This window comes from Physella acuta, unplaced genomic scaffold (assembly GCF_028476545.2).
Source record: "Physella acuta isolate Inbredline_101_S28 unplaced genomic scaffold, ASM2847654v3 ptg000078l, whole genome shotgun sequence".
Taxonomy (NCBI): domain Eukaryota; kingdom Metazoa; phylum Mollusca; class Gastropoda; family Physidae; genus Physella; species Physella acuta.
In genome coordinates, this window is record NW_026731598.1 from 839,345 (window position 1) to 857,171 (window position 17,827).

The 17,827-nt window shown below is 42.1% G+C and overlaps 1 protein-coding gene across 1 annotated transcript; it reads right to left on the reverse strand.

Moving 5' to 3' along the window:
* Positions 1-599: 599 nt before the first annotated feature.
* Positions 600-17,535, reverse strand: LOC131954466 (uncharacterized). Its single transcript, XM_059318175.1, has 10 exons — positions 17,381-17,535; positions 14,459-14,673; positions 11,798-11,978; positions 7,153-7,223; positions 6,719-6,757; positions 6,272-6,574; positions 5,633-5,674; positions 4,896-5,017; positions 2,124-2,352; positions 600-1,352 (listed from the first exon to the last, which is right to left on the reverse strand). Exons 1-10 carry the CDS (start codon positions 17,533-17,535, stop codon positions 862-864), a joined length of 1,848 nt encoding a protein of 615 aa, XP_059174158.1. The 3' UTR covers positions 600-861.
* Between the last annotated feature and the right edge of the window lie 292 nt (positions 17,536-17,827).

A 17,827-nucleotide genomic window follows, 5' to 3' on the forward strand; every position in this document is an offset into this window, starting at 1 on the left:
GATTACATATGGGGCCTCAACAAACCTAGGCCTGATTACATATGGGGCCTCAACAAACCCACACCTGATTACATATGGGGTCTCAACAAACCTAGGCCTGATTACATATGGGGCCTCAAAAAACCCACACCTGATTACATATGGGGCCTCAACAAACCTACACCTGATTACATATGGGGCCTCAACAAACCTAGGCCTGATTACATATGGGGCCTCAACAAACCTGGGTCTGATTACATATGGGGCCTCAACAAACCTGGGTCTGATTACATATGGGGCCTCAACAAACCTAGGCCTGATTACATATGGGGCCTCAACAAACCTAGGCCTAATTACATATGGGGCCTCAACAAACCTGGGCCTGATTACATATGGGGCTTCAACAAACCTGGGTCTGATTACATATGGGGCCTCAACAAACCTGGGTCTGATTACATATGGGGCCTCAACAAACCTAGGCCTGATCACTTATGGGGCCCCAACAAACCTGGGTCTGATTACATATGGGGCCTCAACAAACCTGGGTCTGATTACATATGGGGCCTCAACAAACCTAGGCCTGATTACTTATGGGGCCCCAACCAACCTGGGTCTGATTACATATGGGGCCTCAACAAACCTAGGCCTAATTACATATGGGGCCTCAACAAACTGCCTGATTACATATGGGGCCTCAACAAACCTATGCTTGATTACATAAGAGGCCTAAACAAACCTAGGCCTGATTACATATGGGGCCTCAACAAGAATGGGCATGATTTCAATATACAAAAATGGAAAAACAAATGCAATTTTAAAAGCAGAAAGACGTCGGAACAGCTGAAAAGATCGTGTACAAAAAATTTAGAAAACCAGGCAGTGTCAACCTTGATCAAAGTCGCAAGCAAAGTCTATTGCGTCATGCACGTCCTGTTGTGAACCAGAGGTCGTGACCTGTGGGGTCATCTGGTGAACGTTCTCCACCACATGAAAAAAAGACTGCCGCTTCAGCAGGCGGGGTAGGGTGTGGTTACGGAAAAATGTCCGCGTCCCCCGTTGGTCGTCCTGAACGTTTCTCTCTGACGAGAAACTCCGGTTGTAGGGCGACTGCTGCAGCGTGGAGCAGAACGGGTCTGGGTTCTCGTCTGCTCTGGTCTCGTCTGCTCTGGTCTCCTCTGTTGTGTCGTCTGCTGGGTTTTGTGGTTTCAAGCTGAGAGCGTCGTCCAGGAGGTCGACGCTGATGTAGGAAATGACGTCACCGGCATCTGAGGAGGCCACTGTGTCAGACGTTTGGTGGGCGTGGTCCTCCGCTGATGACGGTTGGGTCGTCTGCTCGAGCTGGAGTCTTTCAGCCAACGACTTGGGGCGAGACCCTGCAACGGGGTGGGGTAGTGGGGGGGGGGGTAATTAGTTACAGTGGTAGTTCTGAGTATTTGTTACGCTAGCGTCTTATAATGCCCGCCACTATTTTATCACCCGCTTGATTTTACGACTTAAGATTATTCAAGAGCAGGGGTCGGCAACCTGCGGCTCGCGAGCCGCATGCGGCTCTTTTGATATCAAGATGCGGCTCACCAGCTCCTTGAACAAATACTAATAATCTAAATAAAAAAAAAATATTTGAAATAAAAAATATGTTAGTGGCTCTTTAAAACCAGGGAAATTTTGAAAATTGTAACTTTTGGCTCTTCCGCTTTAAAAGGTTGCCGACCCCTGTTCTAGAGCCCATCAATGAAAATATGCCTAGATATGTCAGTGGGACATAAAAAAACGCTTAGGGTAGCCTGCTTAAGGACTCTCCATGACAACGCCGGCCATCTTGAAAAAAATTGTGAGGGCTCAATGTTCAAAAACTAACATATATCCTGTATTGTTCATATAATCATTGATCCTTCTTATACTAGTTCTAATAGAATCAGCTGGCTAGTTGTTTTTTGTTGTTGTTTTTTTTTGTTGTTTTTTTTTTTGTAACAGAAAGCACCATAGAAATACATTTGTTTTTCACATTTTCAGAATTTTATATGGTGAAATACCATTAATTTTAATGTTATTATTGTTAGTCCACACACAATATCAAATTTTGAAAATGCGAAAAAAAAACTATTTCTTGAGTGTTTTCTGTGTGTGTAGTGAGATGTACTCACCAAACACGATGTTCGGCTTTATGTGTTGCTTGTATTTGTGCGCCTTTGGCTTCTGGCAGCCCTTGCAGTATCGAAGGAACGTGACGATGTCCAGTATGATGACGGCAGCGATGATAGATGTAAGGATGATGAGGGTGATGCCGCCGATGTAGATGGACGAGGGTCTGTCGTCTGGGATGCTGATCTTTGTGGCCTCTCGGGACTTTTCCTTGGCTTTGGTCCCCATGTCCTGGGCGAGGTGTACACAGACATAATGTTGGTAGGTGGGTTTAGTGTGGTTGGTGGGTTTGGTGTGGTGGGTGGGTTTGGTGTGGTGGGGGGGGGGTTTGGTGTGGTGGGGGGGTTTGGTGTGGTGGGTGGGTTTAGTGTGGTGGGTGGGTTTAGTGTGGTGGGTGGGTTTGGTGTGGTGGGTGGGTTTGGTGTGGTGGATGGGCTTAGTGTGGTGGGTAGGTTTGGGCTTAGTGTGGTGGGTGGGTTTAGTGTGGTGGGTGGGTTTGGTGTGGTGGGTGGGTTTGGTGTGGTGGGTGGGTTTGGTGTGGTGGGTGGGTTTGGTGTGGTGGGTGGGTTTGGTGTGGTGGGTGGGTTTGCTGTGGTGGATGGGCTTAGTGTGGTGGGTGGGTTTGGTGTGGTGGGTGGGTTTAGTGTGGTGGGTGGGTTTGGTGGGTGGGTGGGTTTAGTGTGGTGGGTGGGTTTGGTGTGGTGGGTGGGTTTGGTGTGGTGGGTGGGTTTGGTGTGGTGGGTGGGTTTGGTGTGGTGGGTGGGTTTAGTGTGGTGGGTGGGTTTGGTGTGGTGGGTGGGTGGGTTTGGTGGGTGGGTGGGTTTAGTGTGGTGGGTGGGTTTAGTGTGGTGGGTGGGTTTGCTGTGGTGGGGGGGGGGTTTGGTGTGGTGGGGGGGTTTGGTGTGGTGGGTGGGTTTAGTGTGGTTGGTGGGTTTGGTGTGGTGGGTGGGCTTAGTGTGGTGGGTGGGTTTGGTGTGGTGGGTGGGTTTGGTGTGGTGGGTGGGTTTGGTGTGGTGGGGGGGTTTGGTGTGGTGGATGGGCTTAGTGTGGTGGGTGGGTTTGCTGAGGTGGATGGGCTTAGTGTGGTGGGTAGGTTTGGGCTTAGTGTGGTGGGTGGGTTTAGTGTGGTGGGTGGGCTTAGTGTGGTGGGTGGGTTTGGTGTGGTGGGTGGGTTTGATGTGGTGGGTGGGTTTGGTGGGTGGGTTTGGTGTGGTGGGTGGGTTTGGTGTGGTGGGTGGGTGGGTTTGGTGGGTGGGTTTAGTGTGGTGGGTGGGTTTGATGTGGTGGGTGGGTTTGGTGGGTGGGTTTGGTGTGGTGGGTGGGTGGGTTTGGTGGGTGGGTGGGTTTAGTGTGGTGGGTGGGTTTAGTGTGGTGGGTGGGTTTAGTGTGGTGGGTGGGTTTGGTGTGGTGGGTGGGTTTAGTGTGGTGGGTGGGTTTGGTGTGGTGGGTGGGTTTAGTGTGGTGGGTGGGTTTAGTGTGGTGGGTGGGTTTAGTGTGGTGGGTGGGTTTAGTGTGGTGGGTGGGTTTGGTGGGTGGGTGGGTTTAGTGTGGTGGGTGGGTTTAGTGTGGTGGGTGGGTTTAGTGTGGTGGGTGGGTTTGATGTGGTGGGTGGGTTTAGTGTGGTGGGTGGGTTTGGTGTGGTGGGTGGGTTTGGTGTGGTGGGTGGGTGGGTTTGGTGGGTGGGTTTAGTGTGGTGGGTGGGTGGGTTTGGTGGGTGGGTTTAGTGTGGTGGGTGGGTTTGATGTGGTGGGTGGGTTTGGTGGGTGGGTTTGGTGTGGTGGGTGGGTTTGGTGTGGTGGGTGGGTGGGTTTGGTGGGTGGGTTTAGTGTGGTGGGTGGGTTTGATGTGGTGGGTGGGTTTGGTGGGTGGGTTTGGTGTGGTGGGTGGGTTTGGTGTGGTGGGTGGGTGGGTTTGGTGGGTGGGTTTAGTGTGGTGGGTGGGTTTAGTGTGGTGGGTGGGTGGGTTTGGTGGGTGGGTTTAGTGTGGTGGGTGGGTTTGGTGTGGTGGGTGGGTTTAGTGTGGTGGGTGGGTGGGTTTGGTGGGTGGGTTTAGTGTGGTGGGTGGGTTTGGTGTGGTGGGTGGGTTTGGTGTGGAGGGTGGGTTTGGTGTGGTGGGTGGGTTTGGTGTGGAGGGTGGGTTTGGTGTGGTGGGTGGGTTTGGTGTGGTGGGTGGGTGGGTTTGGTGTGGTGGGTGGGTGGGCTTAGTGTGGTGGGTGGGTGGGCTTAGTGTGGTGGGTGGGTGGGCTTAGTGTGGTGGGTGGGTGGGCTTAGTGTGGTGGGTGGGTTTGGTGTGGTGGGTGGGCTTAGTGTGGTGGGTGGGTTTGGTGTGGTGGGTGGGTGGGTTTGGTGTGGTGGGTGGGTGGGCTTAGTGTGGTGGGTGGGTGGGCTTAGTGTGGTGGGTGGGTTTGGTGTGGTGGGTGGGTTTAGTATGGTGGGTGGGTTTGGTGTGGTGGGAGGGCTTAGTGTGGTGGGTGGGCTTGGTGTGGTGGGTGGGCTTGGTGTGGTGGGTGGGCTTAGTGTGGTGGGTGGGCTTAGTGTGGTGGGTGGGCTTAGTGTGGTGGGTGGGCTTGGTGTGGTGGGTGGGTTTGGTGTGGTGGATGGGCTTAGTGTGGTGGGTGGGCTTAGTGTGGTGGGTGGGTTTGGTGTGGTGGGTGGGCTTAGTGTGGTGTGTGAGATTATTGCCGATGATGAATTTATAGTGTGGATGATGGGCTACCACAAAACCACAAAACATTTTCACTAACCACATAAACGCAGACCACAATGATTGTTTACCCCAAGTTCTTGAACTTGTTCTTGTACTTCCTTTGTTTGGTTTTGAAGGGTTTCCATAGAAACCAGAGGGCGACACAGGTACTCGCCGATGACTTTGTAGCCAGAATCAACGTCCCGGACATCTAAGACGAGTAGCCATTTTAGAAGGCTATTTATAGAGTGATAGTGACGACTGAGATTAAGGTGGGCGTTTTAGGCTACATTTTGTGTAAAGTTGATGGGATTATCAAGGGCGGATTAAACGTGAGTGACGCATAGTGGGCCGGGGCCCCAGATAATGACACTGTTGTGACGCATGAGTTAATGGCACCCTAGCGGGAAAAATCTCAAGAGGCCCTTTAATATTTTAAAAAATTGTGAGCGGTGTTGTTAGAGAGAATTTATTTTTTTAAAAACTTTTTCTGTTTGTTGTTAAAATAAATAGAAAAGGGGCCTTAAAAATATTTTCACGTTCTCTGCATTAGAAACTTTTATAACATTAATCCTTAAAATATCAAAATTCTGAAATTGTTTCAGGTTTTTTTTTCCTTTTTGCCAATGTGCAAGCAAGTTTTAAAATTATGTTTTTTTTTTTGTTATCCAATTATGAGTGGGGTAATAAACCCGTCAGATATTGTTTTCTTATGTGTAAAGATTTTGTTTGTGTACTGTAAAGATTTTGTTTGTGTTCTGGGTTCACTGATTGGATTAGCTAGAGGATATGGGTACAAATCCGGGACAGCGCCAGCTTGTTTTACCTGAGGTGGATGTGTTGTGGTTTAGCTCCGTTGTCTGACGCTCTGTAGACATGATAAATACAAAGTTACAGGAACCTTACACGGTCAACACGATGGTGTTCAAAACATTTTAAAGCATTTTATTAATAGAGCATTTATCGCGCGATGGCAACCATCTTGGAGACATATTGGCAGTATTTGTGTGTGTGTGTGTGTGTGTCTGTGTGTGTGTGTGTTCAATTTGTCCGATATTATTAGTGATCTAACGGTCATCCCGTCATATAATGTTTTGGGTTCTTTTGTAAACACAGATCAAAGTATCTTAACGATTGACAATATTGAAAAAGAAAGAATTTAATCGACAAAAAAAAAACGGTATGAGAGATGTTGAACAAAAATCTCTACATAAAGAAAAAAATCCATAAATTAAAGAAAAAAAAGATTTTTTTTCTGGATCTTTAGCTGTAAATGTAAATCCCCACGATGTTAAGGAGGCATTTTAGAAAATAAAATAAAATGTAAAATACAATTATTTTTGCTTAGAGTTTTTAATAATTTTTTAAAGAAGCGAATAATGTTAGATAGCATGGCATTCATGTTGTAGAACACATTTTACAAGAACGCAAACAACCCAGTGTTTACATGTATCTACTCGCTTACCTTTTTCTGATCTATCTGTGGTTTGTATGGCTGTAGCCGTTGTTTGTGTGGGCGTGTTCGTCCATTGGGTGGGCTTTTCCGTGTTTGTTGTGGGCGTGTCCGTGGTTTGTGTGGGCGTGTCCGTGGTTTGTGTGGAAGTGTGTGTGGTTTGTGTGGGCGTGTCCGTGGTTTGTGTGGGCGTGTCTGTGGTTTGTGTGGGCGTGTCTGTGGTTTGAATGGGCGTGTCTGTTGTTTGCGTGGGCGTATCCGTGGTTGGTAAAGCTCCGTTTGTGGTTTCTTCCAGTCCATCTGTCATCATGTTATCTATATGCATTTCAAAAATATATTGGTAAATTATATCGCATAGCGTTGACTTCTATACACGTAGTTTACAATACAGTGCATGACAAAATTGTGTTGTAAATGTATTGACCAAAGAGTAAAGTTGCTGTCAAAATAAAACCTTACCATTTGGCGTTGTAGTATCGTACTGGGAGCTTAGAGAACCTTGGAATAAATAGCAGGGAAGGGAGGGAATCAATTATTTTTAATCAGGATATTGCTTTAAGGTTTAATTATTAAAATGAATAAAACGTGTGTTCATTTTTAAGTAAGAAACTTGTTATTTTCAAGTTTTAACTTTAAAAAAAACTTTTTTAAAATTCCTTGTTTATTTTAATACGACAAGTAGACAAGTATAATTTGTCGTCATCGCACAGCATGTGCCTGGATTTAAGAGAACCCCACCCCCACCCCATCCCCCACCTTTACATGTAGCACTGCAGCAAAAATTGTTGAGATCGCCATGCTCCACAGCGCCTTACCACAGCGGGTAGGCTACAACCGCAACATGAATTAGAATCGATTCTAATTAGACTAAAACCTAGGGATAATGAAACCACCTTTAAAACAAACTTTGCCGTAGTAGTCCCACTCTGGGTCGTATGTGGTGAACAGGGCTGGATTGATCCACCTGTGGATGACAACATTATGGTTAACCAATAGGATGACAACATTATTTTTAACCAATGTGGAGGACAACATTATGTTTAACCAATGTGGATGACAAAAATTATGTTTAACATTATGTCAAACCAATGTGGATGACAACATTATAATTATGTTTAACCAATGTGGATGACAACATTATGTTTATCCAATGTAGATGACAACATTATGTTCAACCAATGTAGATGACAACATTATGGTTAATTAATGTGAATGACAACATTATGTTTAACATTATGTTTAACCAATGTGGATGACAACATAATGTTTAACCAATGTGGATGACAACATTATGGTTAATTAATGTGAATGACAACATTATGTTTAACATTATGTTTAACCAATGTGGATGACAACATAATGTTTAACCAATGTGGATGACAACATTATGTTTAACATTATGTTTAACCAATGTGATGACAACATTATGTTTAACATTATGTTTAACCAATGTGGATGACAACATAATGTTTAACCAATGTGGATGACAACATTATGTTTAACATTATGTTTAACCAATGTGGATGACAACATTATGTTTAACATTATGTTTAACCAATGTGGATGACAACATTATGTTTAACATTATGTTTAACCAATGTGGATGACAACATTATGTTTAACATTATGTTTAACCAATGTGGATGACAACATTATGTTTAACATTATGTTTAACCAATGTGGATGACAACATTATGTTTAACATTATGTTTAACCAATGTGGATGACAACATTATGTTTAACATTATGTTTAACCAATGTGATGACAACATTATGTTTAACATTATGTTTAACCAATGTGGATGACAACATAATGTTTAACCAATGTGGATGACAACATTATGTTTAACATTATGTTTAACCAATGTGGATGACAACATTATGTTTAACATTATGTTTAACCAATGTGGATGACAACATTATGTTTAACATTATGTTTAACCAATGTGGATGACAACATTATGTTTAACATTATGTTTAACCAATGTGGATGACAACATTATGTTTAACATTATGTTTAACCAATGTGGATGACAACATTATTTTTTCTGATCATTAAATGAACCCTTGGGTTAAGGTCTTTGATTAAAGAAAGATGCGAGTCTTACACAAACTATAATAATAAAAATAAATGTCGCATCAAAGAATTGTTTGAAATTTGGTTCTATTCTGTTACAAGCTTCACTCAACGACTGTAACTACAGGAAATAATTATTAGATCAGGTGTTATTAGTAATCGATCAATTATGACAGCTAAAAATAATTGGATCAATTTATATTTTTAGATGGGTGGTCGCCCAGCCAGTTAGTTGGAGATTATATATAGTTGTTTGTCACTATTGGAAGGGAAGTAACGAGTGGTGAAACAAGGGAAGTAACGAGTGGAGAAACAAGGGAAGTAACGAGTGGAGAAACAAGGGAAGTAACGAGTGGAGAAACAAGGGTAGTAACGAGTGGAGAAACAAGGGAAGTAACGAGAAAAAAAATAGCATCAGTGGGATAACAAGCGACAACGGCACACAGAGCCAAAAGGACGACATTGTCTGCCTAGCAGAAGTCGCAATGTTCAGCAAAGGTCGGCGGTTTATGCTGCATTTCTTTGCAATCTGTCACAAGATACCATCCTTGGGTATCTGGTTATCTAATTCTACCCGACACCATTCTTATCTGGTTATCTAATTCTACCAGACACCATTCTTATCTGGTTATCTAATTCTACCAGACACCGTTCTTATCTGGCTATCTAATTCTACCAGACACCATTCTTATCTGGCTATCTAATTCTACCAGACACCATTCTTAGATATCTGGTTATCTAATTCTACCAGACACCATTCTTATCTGGCTATCTAATTCTACCAGACACCATTCTTATCTGGTTATCTAATTCTACCAGACACCATTCTTAGGTATCTGGTTATCTAATTCTACCAGACACCATTCTTAGATATCTGGTTATCAAATTCTATCAGACACCATTCTTATCTGGTTATCTAATTCTACCAGACACCATTCTTATCTGGCTATCTAATTCTACCAGACACCATTCTTATCTGGCTATCTAATTCTACCAGACACCATTCTTATCTGGTTATCTAATTCTACCAGACACCATTCTTATCTGGTTATCTAATTCTACCAGACACCATTCTTAGGTATCTGGTTATCTAATTCTACCAGACACCATTCTTAGGTATCTGGTTATCTAATTCTACCAGACACCATTCTTATCTGGTTATCTAATTCTACCAGACACCATTCTTATCTGGTTATCTAATTCTACCAGACACCATTCTTAGGTATCTGGTTATCTAATTCTACCAGACACCATTCTTATCTGGTTATCTAATTCTACCAGACACCATTCTTATCTGGTTATCTAATTCTACCAGACACCATTCTTAGGTATCTGGTTATCTAATTCTACCAGACACCATTCTTATCTGGTTATCTAATTCTACCAGACACCATTCTTATCTGGTTATCTAATTCTACCAGACACCATTCTTAGATATCTGGTTATCTAATTCTATCAGACACCATTCTTATTTGGTTATCTAATTCTACCAGACACCATTCTTATCTGGTTATCTAATTCTACCAGACACCATTCTTATCTGGTTATCTAATTCTACCAGACACCATTCTTAGATATCTGGTTATCTAATTCTATCAGACACCATTCTTAGATATCTGGTTATCTAATTCTACCAGACACCATTATTAGATATCTGGTTATCTAGCTAATTCTACCAGACACCATTCTTAGATATCTGGTTATCTAATTCTACCAGACACCATTCTTAGATATCTGGTTATCTAATTCTACCAGACACCATTCTTAGATATCTGGTTATCTAATTCTATCAGACACCATTCTTAGATATCTGGTTATCTAATTCTACCAGACACCATTCTTAGATATCTGGTTATCTAATTCTACCCGACACCATTCTTATCTGGTTATCTAATTCTACCAGACACCATTCTTATCTGGTTATCTAACTAATTCTACCCGACACCATTCTTATCTGGTTATCTAATTCTACCAGACACCATTCTTATCTGGTTATCTAACTAATTCTACTCGACACCATTCTTATCTGGTTATCTAGTTCTACCCGACACCATTCTTATCTGGTTATCTAATTCTATCAGACACCATTCTTAGGTATCTGGTTATCTAACTAATTCTACAAGACACTATCCGTATGTGTCTAGAATAGTCTAGATGTAAAATTCCACCAGACCCCCATTTTGAATTTACCACCATGGATCTAAACAATGGTTTCCGCCATTTTTCAATGGATTTGGCAGACGTGTAACAGAAGTGTGGCGGGTACTTCCGGTTAAATGCCACGTGTGTTGACAAAGAAAATAAATCCTGACAAGGTGCCGATCTGTGTTTGTTCAAAGCAATTCAAACAATTGATACATGGGTAATGTCTGAGTGGCTTAAGGTGTAAGACGTAACATGTAAGATTATTTGATTATTGATTTTCTTTAAGCGTAAAGTTCAAAGGTTGTCATTGAATGGTTATTTATAGATCAGTCTATGCATGTTGAACACCTTCCCCTTCTCCTACGCTGTATTCTCGTAGCGGCTAATTCAGAGTTTCATTCAGGCATCTGGACGGGGGGAGGCATATGATCGAGTACAGACCCCCCCCCCCCCCCCATCTCCACCGCCCGACTAAATAGAAAAAATATTAAATAGTATAAAAAATATTAAATTTAATAAAAAATTTCAAGTGCTCCCACCCCCGAGCAAAACGCCTGAAAGAAACACATGACATGTTTAGCGCCATCATTTGAGTGGAAGTGGTTCAGGTTTAGATCTAAATAAAGTGTCGCGTTAGACACAGAGTCACTGGCGGATGTTAAAAGTGGTACTCAACTCAACCGACTGTTGTGTGTAGGTCGAGTTCCGTTTCGAACATGGCGGTCCATGGGGGCAGAGGAAGTAGAGCTCACCTGTTTCCGTGACCTCGGCATGTGAAGGGATATTATGCCTGTCGTGTGTACTTGACCCAAACTTTCAGGTTGAGTTGGAACTTAACAACACATACTCGTGCGCGCACACATACACACACACTCACACACACAAACTCTACGCATACACAGAGACATACACACGCGCACACTCACACACGAAACCAAACACTCACACACGCGCGCACATACACACACGCACATATACAAACACAAACATATACACACGCAGGCACACACACAAATACAAACACTCACACACACGCGCACACACACATACACACACTAATGCATACACGCACACAAACACTCACACACGCGCGCACATATACAAACACAAACATACATACAAGCATGCACACAAATATAAACACTCACACACATACGCGCACACATACACTCACTAATGCATCATGCACACAAACACTCCCGCACACGCACATATACACACAAAAGCACACACAAACACACACATAAACACACACACAAACACGCACACAAAAGTACTCATACACACACACACTCCCACATGTGTTGCGTGCCCACCTGTTAGACTCCGAGAACTGACAGTAGCGCCTCTTGACGTTGTAGCCGAACGAGCGGCAGACCAGACGATAGTTCTGCAGACAGTACCTCTGGCACTCCTCCAGCTCGATCTCAGTCAGTGAGAAGCTGTTCATTGACGTCAGACTGCTGCCTACGATGACGTCAAATCGGCACGGTTCGTCTGAAACAACGGGTGGTTAGCCTTAACTTCGGCGCAATCCTTACAGATACTTATCATTATCAATGGCGGAATAATATATATATATATATATATATATATATATATATATATATATATATATATATATATATATATATAGCTTATATATATATATAGGCCATATATATAAGCTATATATAGGCTATATATATAGGCTATACCAGTGGCGTAGGTCGGGTGTCACCCGGTGCGGCACTTAATGGTGTTACCCCCCAGAGGCGTAGCGACCCTTCCCGGGGACAAACTTTCAAGTTGTCGATTTGCACCCCCCCCCCCCTCAAACTTTCGATTTGCACCCCCCCCCCCCTCAAGTTTTTCTCTATAAATTTTGCTATTTTTTGCCTTGGTGTCACCCCCCTAAATGGTGTCACCCGGTGCGGTCCGCACCCCCCGCTCCCCCCCCCCCTCGCTACGCCCCTGGGCTATACATATATATATATATATAGCCTACATATAAAGATAGCAAGGTTCAGCGGCGTATGCGGCCCATTACGGCGCCCGTGGCGAACTCTTTATTTTTACCACTTAAGGGTTTTATGTCTGTGTCACATAATAGCATTAGAAAGCAGTTGTTAAATCAAACTGTAAAGCTAAATACCGGTCTATTTTCTCACATTTAACTGTGTATAATTTAGTAATTCAGCCCAGAATGAGCTTTTTACTTTTTTGTTTTACCCCTTAGCTAGGCCTCTGGCAAGGCTAAGTAAATCTAAAAAAAAATTTCATTGATTCTAACGAGTTGTAGGCCTAGTTTTAATTCTTTGAAAAGCGTATTGTCTAATTCGAATGATCAGAAATAGCGTTAAGTGAACTCAACCATTACATCTAATGGAGGAAAGTATCTTAAATGGACACTAAAAAAACGAATCTTGTGTGGATGAATGGTTTTAGAAAGTGTCGCTAGCTCTTTTAAACTTCATCACGAGAGAGTGGTTCTATCAAACTCGTGTCTCCATGCACTGGTGAGCGATGATAGTTGGGAATAATGGCTGATATTGGAAACTGATCTTGAACTTTTGTGACGTTTTTTTTTTTTGATACATGAATGATGCATCAACATGGTCATATAAAACAATGCGAGTAAAGTCTCTTGCATATTTAAACAAAGGCGAATTAATGATAAAAACGATATGTTAAACCTTGAACAGGATCAAACGACTCCTTTGGTCTGGTGACTACCAGTTCTAGCAGTACAAAAAATGTGGAGTGGTCTGAAAGTGGTTTGAATTCAAGCAACAGAACACTGCCATTCTGTTACATAAACGTCTTGCCTCTTATCACCTGTTTCTACCTGCGTATCTGCTCACCTGTTAATACCCATCTTAGTATCTACTCACCTGTTTCTACCTAAGTATCTACTCACCTGTTTCTACCTAAGCATCTGCTCACCTGTTTCTTAGTATCTACTCACCTGTTTCTTAGTATCTACTCACTTGTTTCTACCTAAGTATCTACTCACCTGTTTCTACCTAAGCATCTACTCGCCTGTTTCTACCTAAGTATCTACTCATCTGTTTCTACCTAAGTATCTACTCACCTGTTTCTACCTAAGTATCTGCTCACCTGTTTCTACCTATCTACTCACCTGTTTCTTAGTATCTACTCACCTGTTTCTTAGTATCTACTCACTTGTTTCTACCTAAGTATCTACTCACCTGTTTCTACCTAAGCATCTACTCGCCTGTTTCTACCTAAGTATCTACTCATCTGTTTCTACCTAAGTATCTACTCACCTGTTTCTACCTAAGCATCTACTCACCTGTTTCTACCTAAGTATCTGCTCACCTGTTTCTACTTATCTACTCACCTGTTTCTACCTAAGCATCTACTCACCTGTTTCTAAGTATCTACTCACCTGTTTCTACCTAAGTATCTACTCACCTGTATCTACCTAAGTATCTACTCACCTGTTTCTACCTAAGTATCTGCTCACCTGTTTCTAAGTATCTACTCCCTGTTTTTAATATCTACTCACCTGTTTCTAAGTATCTACTCACCTGTTTCTACCTAAGTATCTACTCACCTATTTCTACCTAAGTATCTCCTCACCTGTTTCTACCTAAGTATCTACTCACCTGTTTCTACCTAAGTATCTACTCACCTGTTTCTACCTAAGTATCTCCTCACCTGTTTCTACCTAAGTATCTACTCATATGTTTCTACCTAAGTATCTGCTCACCTGTTTCTACCTATCTACTCACCTGTTTCTACCTAAGCATCTACTCACCTGTTTCTACCTATCTACTCACCTGTTTCTACTTATCTACTCACCTGTTTCTACCTAAGCATCTACTCAACTGTTTCTAAGTATCTACTCAGCTGTTTCTACCTAAGTATCTACTCACCTGTTTCTACCTAAGTATCTCCTTACCTGTTTCTACCTAAGTATCTACTCACCTGTCTCTACCTATCTACTCACTTGTTTCTAAGTATCTACTCACCTGTTTCTACCTGGCATAAAAACGGATTAGTCGCTGAACAGTCGAGCATGGACCAGAAGAAGGGGACCATCGTCTCGACCGCTGTACACACGACGTCAGGCGACCATCGGGTGTCGAGCCAGTTGTCGTAGGTCACGTGACTCCCGTCCACCCACGTCAGCGGGGACACCTCGACGTTACGGTTAAACGTGAGACCCACCCAGACCTGGGCTTGTCTGTGGTCAGACAACAGACAAATATAAGACAACAGACATAAGACAACAGACAAAAGACATCAGACATGTGACAACAGACAAATATAAGACAACAGACATCAGGGTTTGGTAAGACAACAGACATAAGACAACAGACATCAGGGTTTGGTAAGACAACAGACATAAGACAACAGACATTAAGGTTTGATAAGACAACAGACATAAGACAACAGACATAAGACAACAGACAAATATAAGACAACAGACATCAGGGTTTGGTAAGACAACAGACACAAGACAACAGACATAAGAAAACAGACATCATGGGTTGATAAGACAACAGACATAAGACAACAGACATAAGACAACATACATCCATGTTTGATAAGACAACAGACATAAGACAACATACATGTGACAACAGACAAACATAAGACAACAGACCTCAATTTTTTATAAGACAACAGACAACAAGGTTTGATAAGACAACAGACATCAATCTTTGATAAGACAACAGACATCAAGGTTTGATAAGACAACAGACATCAATCTTTGATAAGACAACAGACATCAAGGTTTGATAAGACAACATACATAAGACAACAGACATAAGATAACAGACATAATACAGACATCAAGGTTTGATAAGACAAAAGACATAAGACAACAGACATAGACAACAGACATAAGACAACAGACATAAGACAACAGACATAAGACAACAGACATAAGACAACAGACATAAGACAGCAGACATAAGACAGCAGACATAAGACAACAGACATAAGACAACAGACATAAGACAACAGACAAATATAAGACAACAGACATCAGGGTTTGGTAAGACAACAGACACAAGACAACAGACATAAGAAAACAGACATCATGGGTTGATAAGACAACAGACATAAGACAACAGACATAAGACAACAGACAAATATAAGACAACAGACATCAGGGTTTGGTAAGACAACAGACACAAGACAACAGACATAAGAAAACAGACATCATGGGTTGATAAGACAACAGACATAAGACAACAGACATAAGACAACATACATCCATGTTTGATAAGACAACAGACATAAGACAACATACATGTGACAACAGACAAACATAAGACAACAGACCTCAATTTTTTATAAGACAACAGACAACAAGGTTTGATAAGACAACAGACATCAATCTTTGATAAGACAACAGACATCAAGGTTTGATAAGACAACAGACATCAATCTTTGATAAGACAACAGACATCAAGGTTTGATAAGACAACATACATAAGACAACAGACATAAGATAACAGACATAATACAGACATCAAGGTTTGATAAGACAAAAGACATAAGACAACAGACATAAGACAACAGACATAAGACAACAGACATAAGACAACAGACATAAGACAACAGACATAAGACAGCAGACATAAGACAGCAGACATAAGACAGCAGACATAAGACAACAGACATAAGACAACAGACATAAGACAACAGACATAAGACAGCAGACATTAAAACCCCAATTATGATCCTATCACTAGCCCTAACCTAAACTCCAAAAACAATGACCGCAATTAAACAATTTCGATACGGTCTGTCGACAATTATAGATTGTTATACAGAGTAAAGAAAAGGTAAAAAATATTCACTTGAAAGATCGTCATAAATTAATCGATAGCCAATAGTTATGGTTTCATTTTTCCGTTAAAAGTTATTACAATGTTATAATAATGCTCAAATTGTTGTAATAAACTCTGAATAGAAATATCCAATAATTGACCACCATGTTAATTCAAAGGTGTTCTTATCATCATTGTGGGATAGCTGGGTGTTTAGACGCATCAGTGGACAGGGTTTCTTTCAGATATTTTTCTAGGGGGGGGGGGGCAGGTCGCTTTATATATATATATATATATATATATATATATATATATATATATATATATATATATATATATATATATATTCTATATGAAGTATAAATTTCATATTTCGAGAGAGTTGACATGCTTTGGGAGAAGGGGGGGGGGGGAAGGTGAAGAAGAGATGTCTGAAAGAAACACTGCCGGCTTTGTATAAAAAAAACCATGACTAGCTCACGCGAACACGCGAGCTGTAATAAAAGAACGATTAATATAGGTTACGGTTTTGGTTATGGTTATGGCTGAGATTATGGATATGTATAAGGATAATAAGATAGCTAGGGATATGTATTAAAGGAGGGAATTACCCTAGGGATATGGATAAGGATAGAGTTATGGATATGTATTAAGAGAGGGGATTACCCTAGGGTCTACAGGTGGGTAATAAAAATAGATTACGAGTTATGTTGCTATGTTAATTTAATATAAATGTGTTTTAAAAAGCTCGGGCGCTAACAAAAAAATATTAAGGTGTGTGTGTGTGGGGATGGGGGGGGGGGACTGACCACTACAACATGAGGACCACTGTAAGGCGTGGAACTTGATTTTGTCCATGAGAACTCAAATAAGTTCTAGTCTGCTCACACCCAAGGGCGATAACGCTGTTTAGCTCTAGTACAAATGTGAGTTGAGTGAAACAAGTTAGATAACGCTGTTTAGATCTAGTACAAATGTTATCTGACTGAAACAAGGGAGGTAACGTTGTTTAGATCTAGTACAAATGTCAGGTTGCTGTACAAGGGAGATAACGCTGTTTAGATCTAGTACAAATGTGACTGGAACAAGGGAAGTAACACTACTTACATGTTCAGGTTGAGTTCCCTCATAGTGCCAGCATCGTCTATTGTGGCCAGAGTTCCATTCATGGCCTGGCACTCTGCCTCCGCCTCTGACCACGTGACCAGGGTCTGGTTGTAGTAGAACCGTTTCTGGTGGCTGTAATCTGGCGAGAGTGTCATATCGTTACACGGTGGGTGGATGGCGTTGGTTGAGATCAGTGGTGCTTAACCTTTTGGTGGGGGGGGGGGGGGGAGGGGTCGAACCCCATCAGTTTCATATGCGCATTCGCCAAACCATTCTTAAGAGTTCTATCGTCCACACTGATAAAATCCAGTTGTAAGTCGGGTGTGTGTTTTGACCTCCACCGAACCCCTGGGGTTCGATCGAACCCCGGTTAAGAACCACTGGTTTAGACATTTTCATAACTGGTATTAGTTTTTGCCTTTAGATAGCGTTACGGTGGGGTGTATT

What these genes read in the sequence shown, in the direction of transcription:
- LOC131954466 (XM_059318175.1), bottom strand. Translation starts at nt 17,535, where the DNA reads ATGACACTCTCGCCAGATTACAGCCACCAGAAACGGTTCTACTACAAC. An exon ending in CAGTTCTCGGAGTCTAACAG is followed by an intron (nt 7,224 to 11,797) that starts GTGGGCACGCAA and finishes TGTCATCCACAG; the next exon opens with GTGGATCAATCCAGCCCTGT. An exon ending in CGGCAAAGTTTGTTTTAAAG is followed by an intron (nt 6,758 to 7,152) that starts GTGGTTTCATTA and finishes ATTTATTCCAAG; the next exon opens with GTTCTCTAAGCTCCCAGTAC.